The 11,638-nt window shown below is 44.5% G+C and overlaps 2 protein-coding genes across 3 annotated transcripts; both read left to right on the top strand.

Annotated features, from left to right (window-relative positions):
• Positions 1-336: 336 nt before the first annotated feature.
• Positions 337-2,426, top strand: LOC9653039 (thylakoid membrane protein TERC, chloroplastic). 2 transcript variants are annotated; one of them, XM_024659248.1, is made up of 15 exons: positions 337-476; positions 541-574; positions 647-703; positions 798-964; positions 1,023-1,099; positions 1,153-1,240; positions 1,292-1,372; positions 1,426-1,482; positions 1,529-1,610; positions 1,660-1,709; positions 1,760-1,816; positions 1,875-1,953; positions 2,003-2,061; positions 2,124-2,181; positions 2,233-2,426. In XM_024659248.1, exons 1-15 carry the CDS (start codon positions 360-362, stop codon positions 2,337-2,339), a joined length of 1,170 nt encoding a protein of 389 aa, XP_024515016.1. In that variant the 5' UTR covers positions 337-359; the 3' UTR covers positions 2,340-2,426. The 2 variants fall into 2 exon arrangements, with proteins under 2 accessions (XP_024515016.1, XP_024515017.1); XM_024659249.1 differs by having other exon boundaries at positions 423-476; positions 541-578.
• A 25-nt stretch (positions 2,427-2,451) lies between these two features.
• LOC112340571 (E3 ubiquitin-protein ligase CHFR-like) lies at positions 2,452-4,730 on the top strand. The gene is made up of 13 exons (XM_024659246.1): positions 2,452-2,535; positions 2,601-2,626; positions 2,685-2,903; positions 2,959-3,050; positions 3,119-3,332; positions 3,391-3,664; positions 3,716-3,820; positions 3,874-3,974; positions 4,024-4,089; positions 4,151-4,238; positions 4,292-4,337; positions 4,395-4,458; positions 4,518-4,730. Exons 1-13 carry the CDS (start codon positions 2,526-2,528, stop codon positions 4,653-4,655), a joined length of 1,443 nt encoding a protein of 480 aa, XP_024515014.1. The 5' UTR covers positions 2,452-2,525; the 3' UTR covers positions 4,656-4,730.
• The last annotated feature ends 6,908 nt before the right edge of the window (positions 4,731-11,638 follow it).

Below are 11,638 nucleotides of genomic sequence, written 5' to 3'. Positions count from 1 at the left end.
GTCTCTCGGATCGAAATTCTCACTCACCTCTGGCAATCCAGGCATAGCGTCGTGAAGCAAGCCGGGCAGCTGAGAATCGCGTCGGACTTCCGCCCCTGCCGCTGCGCCGTGGCCCATTTCTCGTCGCGATCGTCGATCAGTGGATCATACAGCTCGCCGGGCGTCGCATCCTCCTCGATTCCTGGACAGAGGAGGCGATCTAGCGCGGGAAAATCCACGATCAAAGCAGCGAACCTGACGATTCTCCCTCCTCCATAGCCATCAAAAGCCCTAAACCGCTTAAACCCTCCGAGAGAATGACACGCGTCCCCTCTTGTTTGTAGCTATTCGATTTGAATGCGTGCGTTTTCTTCTTTGCCATGGCGCCGGGATTTTGCGCGTCTCTCTCGAGCCCTAGCGCGCCCGCAACGATTCGTCACTGGCGCCGAGAGATTCTCACAGCTCCAACTATTCCCGGCAATGCGGCTCCATCGCTGGTAGGAATCCATGGCATTTCATCGATTTGATTGTGTCTAGGTCACTAAGCGTGGATTCTCGCAGAGAAGGAATGCGAACACTCCTCTAGTGTTATATGGTCGGTAAGATCATTCTAGTCTCTAGAGAATCGCTTAGCAAGAAATCTTTCTGTTTTTGTTTGTTCTTGCAGCAACCAGGCTCTCTACTTTGAGGACACTGTTGCATTGCATGCCAAAAGACACACAAGGTAAAACAAAGTTTTCTCTCATTTTTTTTTCTTGTTCTTTCTTTGAGCTGTGATCTTCCTTCTTTTTACATTTCTTAAGCTTTTCGATACGCAGATGATCACAATGAATCGACAGAACAAAGCATTGGAATTGTTGCCGAGAAGCTCGTGGAAGCTGCTGCTATTTCAGTCTCCACTGTTGGCGAGATCGAGATCGAGGACGTTCCAGTCACGAAGCCAGTCATAGAAAAGGAGGCGGCCATTAAGACAGTCGTATTTTGGGTGAGTGACAAAAGAAACCAAAAACAAAAGCACAACTTTCGGAAATTTTGTTTACTAGGTGACTGCTGCAGCCGCTTTTGGAGCATTTGTTGGTGTCACGGAAGGATCAACAAAAGCGTCCGAGTTTTTTGCGGGGTATTTTCTTCTAAAATTTCCTGTGCTTGTGTTGTTTAACTTCAATGGTGCAGATATCTCTTGGAGCAAAGCCTCTCGGTCGACAACCTCTTCGTTTTTGTTCTTATTTTCAACTATTTTCAAGTACCACTTCAGTATCAGGTGCGCAGAGTATGAAGTTTAGCGTCCTCACTGGCGAAATGTTCTACTTAGAGTCGCGTTCTCACGTATGGAATAGCTGGAGCTATTGTTTTTCGGGCTACCATGATTCTTCTCGGCGTTGCTACTCTAGAGGCACGTACTGAATGTTTGTTTCTTTTTTCTTATAGCGTTGGTTGTGGTCACAGAGATTTGAAGTTGTCAACCTCTTGCTTGCGGCCATACTCCTCTTTTCCTCTTATAAGGTTTGTGTCTGGTTTCACAAGGCTTCTCTTAACTGCATAACTTCAGCTGCTTACAGGCTCGGACGAAGAAAACGATTTTTCTGAGAACTATATTGTGAATACATGCAAGCGCTTTATTCCCGTGACCCGTGAGTTCTCGCGAATTATGCTCGTAGAATCTAACGTTGCTCTTTCTAGCCGATTACGACGGGCAAAAATTCTTCACTACGATTGATGGCGTCAGAATGGTTCGAAGTTTCTAGTTTCGGAATGAAGCTAACGCATTAAGTCTTTGTAGGCGACACCGCTGCTTCTCACGCTGGCCGTGATTGAGCTAAGCGACATTGCTTTCGCCGTAAGTAGCGCACCTAGTTTTGGATGCTTGAAAGTTCACTCCAGTGTTCTTTCCACAGGTGGACTCGATTCCAGCAGTGTTTGGCGTCACCAGAGATCCCTTCATTGTCTTCTCCTCCAACCTCTTCGCCATTCTTGGTAGATCCTTGAAATCCAGTGTGAAGACTTGACATCATCTTCTGTGCAGGATTAAGATCACTGTACACATTGATTTCGAGCAGTATGGCCGAGCTCGAATACTTGCAAGTAAGAACTTCTTTAAGATGATGCTTCACGGTTTAGGTGCTCACATCTCTTGTACCATCCAGCCTGCCGTAGCTGCCATCCTGGGCTTCATTGGAGCGAAGATGGTGCTAGATTTCTTTGGTAAGCCACGTTTGATCTTAGCTTTTGTGATTTTTATTTCTTTGATCACAGGTCTTCACGTACCAACAGAGGTATCTCTAGGCATTGTAGCAACCACACTCGGCGCTGGAGTGTCTCTCAGCCTTCTTCGCCCACACGACGACGAGCAGAACGACTGATCCTTGTAGCTGCGGCATATTCGTTTTTGAGTGCCGAATATTCGCTTTTACAAGCCCTAAAAGGCAACGGCACATTATTCGAGCAAAGTGCCTTCTAGAGGAAGCTAACGGGGTATATTCTCGTTTGCCGTGCCGCATATTCTTTTCCACGAGCCCTAAATTTCTTTGCTCCTCTTCGCTGCGATCATGGCGTCAGGTACTGTGCTTCTCTCTCTTCTCTCGCTTTGCTTCACAGAGTTTCTGATTGCGATCGTCCTCCAGCTGCCCAGAAGCGCCGGATTCCCGATGTAGGTTTCGTTCTCCTCTTCTTTCTGGTCGGTGGTTTTGATCGAGTGCGTTTCACAGAGCTTGCGCCTTGGCGGCGATAGCGACGACGAGGTGGACGATAAGCGGCTCAAGGTTGAAGATGAAAAGAAAGCTCCAGCGGAGGAGAAAAAGAAATCTCCAGTGGAGGAGAAAGTGAAATCTCCAGCGGAGGAGAAGAAGAAATCTCCAGCGGAAGAAGAAAAGCAAGCTCCAGCGGAGGAGGAGAAGAAAGAGCCAGAGGATGAGAGTCGACTCAAGGTTTGGCCACTTGTTTCTTTTTTCTCTAGTCTGAGATTTGCGATTTCTCTGCTAGACAACGCTCGATGTGGCCACTTTCAAGTGCTGCATTTGCTTGGAGATCTGGCACGATGTGGTGTGCGTATCACCCTGTCAGCACAACTTCTGGTAAGTTTTCGAGCTCGTTCTCGCGAGTTTAGTTTCTCCTCATTGTTGTTCTTCTTTCTTCTTTGCAGTAATGCGTGCTTCTCGGAGTGGTACAAGACCTCTCAAGCCAGAGGACAGGGCGGGTGTAAGTGTCCGCAGTGCCGCGGTGATATCGTCTACGCCTGTAAGAACCATATGATGGCTAGCTTGGTTGAGGACTTGTTAAGCAACAATCCTTCTCTCAAGCGCTCGCCGGAGGTGATTGAGAAGATGGACAAAGTTTCTGTGGTCACCTCGAGCTTTGTAAGGATTTCTCTCTTCTTTCCTTTTTTTTTCTACTTTGGCTCACTTCTTTGGACAGATGAAACTAAACAATCCAAAACCGATTACCATGAGCAACTTCCGCGCAAACTTGAGCAGCATGCGACCGGTTGGCAGCAACTTACGCACAACGCTGAGCAGCGTTCCGGTTGTGCCATCCTTCCCATCTCAACGAGAAGGCGAGGACGATGAGGATGAGGGGGAGAGCATTCACGAATCAGAGGCCGATAGTCGTGACGGTGATGCCGACCGTGATTATGAAAGTGAAGGTGGTGAAGATGATGAGGAGCGGACTTCCTGTCGACAATGCAACTGTAAGCTTTTCTTTGTCTCTGATTTCCCACTCTTGTTTTGCTTCTTTGTAGCGAACAGCAGCGCATTCCAATGTCAACCTGGTAGTACGCATTTAACCTGTGACAATTGCGGTTGGGAAATGCCAGAGAGAACGGATCTTAGTGTTCCGCAAAGATGTAATCTACTGCTTGTCATTGTGCTTCTGACTCTTAGCTTTTTCTTTTCTCAGGTGCTGCCTGCAGAGTTATATGTTGCGATGCTTATTGGCGCTCTCAGAACCTTCCCTCGGACTCTGGCGAGATCGGATGCCCAAGCGAAAGACTGCTACCTGTAAGTCGTGTTCGTTATGATCATCGTCTGAAGTTTCTCTTTATTTTAGATGAACGAGCGGCAAATAAGTTCCATTCCCTGTGGAACGCACAAGTCCAATACAGTCGAGCAAGAGGTCATTTCCATTTTCTCCATTCCTATACTTCTGTTTTCTTGACTTTGATCTTGCTGTGCAGTTTACAAACCAATACATATCTCAGCATGGGCTCACCGTCGAAGGTGTTGTGAGGGATTGGATGCAGAAGGTGGATCGGTCTGAGCTTGGTATGTTTGTGTAATATACTTCGTTTTGTCAACCATTATTTTGGTTCTTTCAGCCCTCCCAGACATGCAAGGAATAACGTCAACCTCGGCAATCTGCAAGTAAGATTCTAATGCTCTACTTCTCTTGACAGGCTCTGATGAACTGTGCATTTGCAGTGACTGTGCTGACAAAGTCATTGGGCACTTGTTAGACAAGTTTAGGATGTCCATCCCGAAGACGGTGAGCTTTTTAAGCTTGTAGTTTTGAGATGTATATTGCGTTTTTCTTTTGTTCACCAGGAAATGCCCCCTGAGGCCGCGAGAAGGGATGATTGCTGGTACGGACTTGCGTGCAGAACTCAAACGCATAGCACACACCATGCCAAGAAGCTGAACCACGTCTGTGAACCGACCTCTAGAAATGTTGTCTTACGCTAAGGATTGGATATAGATATTTGATTGTAATTTATAAGCAGTCTTCACTGCAGGCAATGACATGCTTCTCCTTCTACGGACACAAGAGATTATCAAAATGGAGCAAAGCTTCAACCTGCAAAAAGCTTTTGCTGAGTACAAGAGTGTCATAATCCCGAAATATTGACCGTATTTTACTCCTGTCTTACAGCTTGGTGTGTTTACAAAACCTTTTTGGGACTTTTTTGAAGCTTCTAGTCATGAAAGCAAAGTGCTTGGAACAAGGGTGAGCGAGATATATATATATGGGAGCTTGAGGGATGCTTGATAGGATCATGTATATAGTTTTGTTTCATGGATAATTTGGTTATGGAGTTCTTTGACGAAAAAGGAAGTCGGCTACTCTAAAACAGGCGTAAAAGGCACAGTGCTGCCTTCACCTTGTATTGATCCAGATTGTGCACTGGGGGATTATAATTCCACGTCGGATTCCCAGCCACGTCAGCGCTGTCCACGTCCTATGCCACGTGGCACGCCTATCCGGCATTTCCTTAAAAAAGAGAATTTGCCTCCAAATCTCGTCTCGCCTCCATAAATCCATCTCATCGTGTTACAAGATATGAAATCTCTCTCTGCGGCCAATTCGTAAATCCTCCTCACCCGGGCCTAAGCCGCCAAAGATACGAATATAATTTCTCTCTCGCTTGAGCTGGTTGGGCTTTCTGATCTGGCCGAAAATCTCCAGCGCGTCCTCGAGGCCCATACATTTGCAAGGGAGCGATCGAGATGCGACGATCGAGGCATGTAGACCTGAAAGTTCGGCCATTTAGCTGAAACCAAACGCTAACGAATTCAGCTGAAACTATACGAGTCCGTACAAGGAGAATAGATCCACGCAGGAGGGCAACTACACAGAATCAAATCACAGGTTGGCCGATAAAAACCCCAATATTCTGGTGTTCTTGGATGGATTTCTTGTTTAGTTTTCTTGCTACTAGTGATATGTTGATTTGGTTATTTGCTAAGATGGTGGTGGATGCGATCTCTTCAACCTTGTTCTTCAACAATAGTTTCGTTCTTTTGCTTGATGGAGATTTATTTTTTTCTGGTTTATTTGGCAATGGACATGGCCTCTTTGTGAAATTCTTGAAAGTTGAGAACCATGTTTATGTGTTTGACAGTTTATGTATGTATCGGTTTTTTTGGACTGGTATCCATCCAAGCATGCCAAGGAGATTGAATTGCTCACGGCTGGAGGAAAAGGAGTTGGCGAACTCTATGGAATCACAGGTGGGCTGATTAAAACCCCTCCTCAAATTCTGCGTAGCCACAGAATGAACACGTAGACAATTTGGAAATCAGTGTTTCGTTTTGGCAAGGGTCCAATCTTTCTGAATCCTTTGACAATGCGGGAGGAAGATTTCTTCGAGATGGTTTTGAGCTTTGTAGACCTGGCCACTCTGTGGTCAGCCGTTTCCATCTCATGGAGGCTTGTTATTCTGGGCAGTCCATCACTTCGCCGCCGCTGGTGCCAAAACAGTGGGGACAAGGAATCCTTGCGGGTCCTGAATAGCTCCTCTTCCGAAACCCGCTGCTTCGCCTGGGCTCACTCACGGCCGATTGACAACAAGGTGGTTCCATTGTCTCCGGAACTACCTCTAGAGAGTCCTCAAGTCATTGCTTCTGCAGGTGGCTTGGTTTGCATCTCCAGCATCTGGCCTCTAATGGCGTGTTTCGCCTGTGGGTGGGGAATCCTGTTACCCAAGAGTGGATGGAACTCCCACTGCTCTACTGGGAGGTAGAAGACTGATATGGACTTGATCGATTCGGTAATGTATGTCAAAAATAATGGCTTCAAAGTCGGCCTGCACTTCACTTCCCCTCACGCCTCAGGCCACTGCTGCCACATCTACGACTCTGCAACAGGGGTGTGGTCTTCTCTCTCCAGGCTCTCTTTCTCGCCAGCTAATGTCAACATGAGAGTGCAGCTAGGGCAGAATGTTTTACTCACAAGGATGGACGACCTCACCATCCTGGGATTTTACGACTTTGACTGCCCGAGATGGCGCACTGGGGAAGTGATCCGCAGCCTAAGGATCACAACCCGCCTGGAAGTCAGGGATGGACAAGTCCTGCGCTGCGTTTTGCCGCTCCCGGGAGTGTGTGCGTCGAGGCTGTGGGAGCACAATGGCCAGCTTTACTTTGCAAGCTGTTGGGTGTATGCGGATGACAACCGCCAGGCAGGGTATGATGGCTTTGGTGTGTGGAAAGTTGACGACAATGGTGGCTTGGTTACGGTCTCCGCATTGCTCTATGACGACTTCGCTGAAGAAGTGTATGATCCCCCTTCCGATTGTTATACCCACGTAGATGGAAATCTCGTAATGTTTGCGCCATTAGGAATGGTGTTTGTTTATGACTTGAGCACAGGGCGCTGGGAAACAGAGGCACTTGAATATTCCAGGGCAGTGTTTTACCGCCCGTCCCTGAGAACACTTTTAATCGAACAGGGTTCTACGTGAGCTATTCTAGCAGTGAAGAATGAGAAAATCTACAGGTATGATCTTCTAACTCTCTCTCTCCTCTCTGAGCTAGAATGAGAAAATCTTGCAAGATGTGATCTTTTAGTCGGATATGTGTTATCTTTTTTCTTTATTCCTTTTGGCTTAAGTTAACAAGGAAGAAAAGTAGGATCTGCTTCTTTCTCTTGGATGGCGTGTGCAATTTTCATTGGAATCTTTTCAGTTAGCTTCTGGTCTCGCTTCAAGCCGGGACACTCTCTCCCGAGGTTGCGCTCTTCAGCTGGTACTCTTTCTACAAAGAGATCTTACATTGCTTTTTCGCTGCTCTTTTGGATTTTAGGTGCCGGATAGCGAGGAAATTGTATCCTCCACTCGGAGCTCGTTTACAACTTTTCTGGATCCAAGCACGTAAATTCTGGTGTTCTCATGGGTTTCTTTGTTTATTGTTCTTCTCTTATTCTTGTTTTTTTTTTTCTAGATCTCGGAATCAGTGCGGAATTTCAGCTACATCTAGTTCGATTGTCCTGCCGAAAAGGTGACAATGGTTTTTAATGCAGGAATGAAGTGAGGAGCTCATCCAAGGATGAGAAATAAGCATGGAGGAACTGGGAAAGCGAGCAGACACGACCCTCATCCAAAGGGTGCTCTAGCTGACTTGTTCTTTCTCATATGCATGTAGCATTTAAAGGTGGAGTTGGAGATTTATTCCTTAACTGATGCCATGACATCCCGCATTGGTGCACTCTAATCCGGGTGTAAGATTTCTCTAAGCAAAGGAAGCATTTTGCTTGCTTATTGTTTAAAACTTTTTCCCGAATGGAAGGAGTCACATGACATACAGCACCATAAAAATTTCTTCGAGTTGTATTAACATACTTTGCAGCAGGCTTAGCGTATTTTTTGCAAATACGTTTTTTCATCCAAGGTAAGCACTCGCCTAGCTAGCTATGCCTTTCCTTAAGTTCACACAGGAAAGCTGTGCTCTTGCTCGTGATCTCTTTGCTGCTCGTTAGAAAGTTTCCTTCGGAAAAGCTCTTTCTTTTCCCCAGAAAACATGCTTTCGTCTTGCAGGATCCAAATCCTGCAATAATCGACATGTTTGGCATGGTAGAACTAGAAAATAGAAAGTTACATCATAAGCACGTCGGTTCCATCACTCTTTTTTCTTCTTCTCTTTGCGTGTTTATGCCAGGATTGGAAGAAGTTTCCAAAACTAAATCTCTGACCGAAGATCCCGAAAGAGTTGAGGCGAGTTAACATATAAATCGCAGTGCTAAAAAGCTCGTCACTCTTCTCCCGCGCAGCAGCAAAGGATAAGCACTTCCATTGAAAAGGAGAGAGGCCTTTTTTCTTCTCGTTTCATCTTTGCAATAGGTGCTGCAAGGCATCTCCAGACGCTTCGATCCAGCAAAGTTTGCGGCCCGCCAGCTTGCTGCTCCGGATCGCAGCTTCGCATTTCTCGTCAATTCCAAGGAGATCGCCTCGATTAAAGCTTTGATGTTGGTTTTTTCTTGTTTTGTCATTTTCAAAGTATCAGATTTCTAAGAACTCTAGATATGAAATTAATCCTAAATATTAAATAGAGTTATCTTTTTTATTTTATAAAAAATCAGGATATTTATTTATTTATTATTTTATAATACAAAAGATTTAGAATTTGTAGTTTAATGGGTTTAATAATAATATTTTTTATATAAATGAATTTATAACATCTTCACTTATGATCTATTTATTTTAGAAAAAATATTTTATGGAGATCAATAAACAAATAAACTGCTATGCGTTGCATGTAGCAACGCTTGGTTTGCTTAATACTAGTGTTATTATTACTTATTAATCCAATTGATCAAATCAAGTTTATAATTATAAGCATGTTTGTAATTTATATATACAAGATTAATTTTATTGCATATCAACCGTTAGATGGTAGAATAAAAAAGAATATACTAGAAAAGGTTTTAAAAAGTTTATAAATTATAAACATGTTTATAAATTATAAATACAAGATTAATCTAAATGAATAACAACCGTTAGATGGTAGAATATCCTAGAATATTCAAGCATATTCTAGGTATATCCACTACCATCCCAGTCCCCCTATAGGTTTGCTTAAGCAAACCAAAAATAAACCAGTACTTTGTAATATATAGGACTAGATAGTCTATATTGTATTAAAAAACATAAAACTAACTTAGAACATCAATATGATTATTAGTTTTGTTTCCTACCAAATTTTATAATTGAAATTGCTATAAAGGAAAAAAAATTAAAATCATTTTTTAATATAAGATAAATAAAAAACATATTTATATTATTGTAATAAATATCCTTTTTAGAATATTAAAGTATATTATAAATACTTAATGAAATATAATGTATTGAATGTGTAAATGACTACCATGGTGGCATGAGTATAAGGTATAGTCGAAGATCAAGTCCAAGACCGACTCTGAGACCGAGTTCGAGACCGAGTTCGAGACAGAGTCCGAGATCCAAATCGGGTCTGAGACCGAGTTTGAGGTCGAGTCCGAAGTCGAGTCTGAGATCGGGTCCGAGATCGAGTCCGAGATCGAGTCCAAGACCGAGTTCGAGTACTAATACGGGTCAAGGGGTGAAAGCCCAAAGCGTGCGTCTCCCGGGGGGGGTAGGGATAATGAGGTCTAGGAACCAGTTTTGAAGGAACTAGAACTCTCTAGTGGGGCTTCCAAACCGACTTAAGGTTGAGACTGGGACCGAGGTGGGCTTGGTTGGTGTCGGAGGGGCCATCCAAGGAAGTGCTCAAGAGTATCTCCCACTCCTGAAAGGGAAACCGACTACGATGCTCCCAGCTCATATGGAGTGGTGCCCCATTTGAGTACTATGCGGCTCATTGGTCCTCGCCCTTCCTAAGGGCTTGGACCTTCCCTTCGGGATGGAAGTCGGGGGGTAAAGGTACCCATACCGGGCCGTCAGGCCACGGTGTTTCACCCTGGCATCTCGAAGCAAATGTTACACCCAAGACTTAGGATTTAAAGAGTCTCATGATCAAGTTTTGTGGTACCAAGGGATGTTAGGAACCTGGAAACTTGGTGTGCTTGGCTACTTGTGCTTATGGAATGTGTAGCCGAACCTTAAGTCCAGTTTAACCCGGGGAGGGGGATTGGGAGAGATTTAAGAATCCGTGGATGGATGGCTAACACTCCGTTGCTTGTGTAGTGAGTAGCTGAAACCAAGTAGGACCAAGTAGGACCTAGTACTATAGGCGGGAACCTTGACGAGGGAACTTAGCAAAAGCCAAAGCAGTGTTGGACGGATAGACGAGGTAAGTTGGCAAATTGGAAAGGAAAAATTTGTGGCTTACAATTAACCAAAATAAAAAATTAAGTTACATTAATCCAAGTGTAGCTAATAAATAATTTTTTTTCATGCCTAAAGAACCAAAGTGTTACCATTAAATTTAAAAGTATCTATAAATTTCTATATGGTAGTTAAGTATTTTGAAAACACTTAAAATTTTTTAACCAGCTCAACTCAAAACATCTTTGATTTTTTTTCCTTAGTTTTACATACTTTCTTACTAGAAAATAGGAACATTGAATAGGGAGAGAATCTTTTGCGAGATGCCGGAGGAGAGCTTTGTGTCAGGGAACGCAATAGTATGTTTGAGTGCGAAATGTGGGCTTTGGGACCGTGCTAAGGATCTCTTTGGTAGAATGGCTTTCAGAGGCGTTCTCTTTTAACACAATAATATATGCTTTTGCCCAAGACAGGAATCTTGAAACTAGAACGTCGTGTCGTACATATTGAAATTCTTGGGTTTTGTGCCGTACAGGAATCTCGTATCCTGGAACACCAAGGGGCCTGTGAAGGCAGATCCCTTGGAATATCTGGGATGATCAAGGATACAATCAGTTTTACTAGCTCTACTGATCTAAGACAATGGTGGCCGTGAACATTGACAGGTATGTCAATCTCCAGCGCATGATCAACGACATGGTAGCTGATAGATCGGGGCAGCAACGCCACCAAGAGTGATGGTTCCCAATCAACAACAAGGCCTCTCTTGAGCTTTGTGGACCTGGCCACATTGTGTGGCTGTTCCGCCTTGTGGATCATGGACTGGTGGAACAGTGACACAATCCACGAAGCTCTCATGATCAAGACCATTTCCAAGATATCTACCACCGAGCATGACTGTCAAAGGATTTGAGAATGGGGAAAGATTCAGCCCTTGCAAAAAACAACAGAAGGCTATGTTTGCTGCAAAGCGATATTCCGGGGATTGCTCCCTCCCGTGGCTGGCCTTGAATCCAAGCGGCAGTGGAGCGTGGCTGGGATTGCCTCCGGTGGAGTCATGCTGCCACGACTTTGAAACGGAAAGCTCAAGCTCAAGAATGCGGCTGCCACTTGTGCTGATACGGCCTCAGTGGGAGTTCCCGTGCATCCTGTCCTTGCCATTCCTTGTTACGATCAAAGCTCTTGATCATAGTTTCACCTCTACATATG

This window comes from Selaginella moellendorffii, unplaced genomic scaffold, assembly GCF_000143415.4.
Source record: "Selaginella moellendorffii unplaced genomic scaffold, v1.0 SELMOscaffold_67, whole genome shotgun sequence".
Lineage (NCBI taxonomy): Eukaryota > Viridiplantae > Streptophyta > Lycopodiopsida > Selaginellales > Selaginellaceae > Selaginella > Selaginella moellendorffii.
The sequence above is the reverse complement of the archived record's forward strand: the minus strand, read 5'-3'. Positions and strand labels throughout refer to the sequence as shown.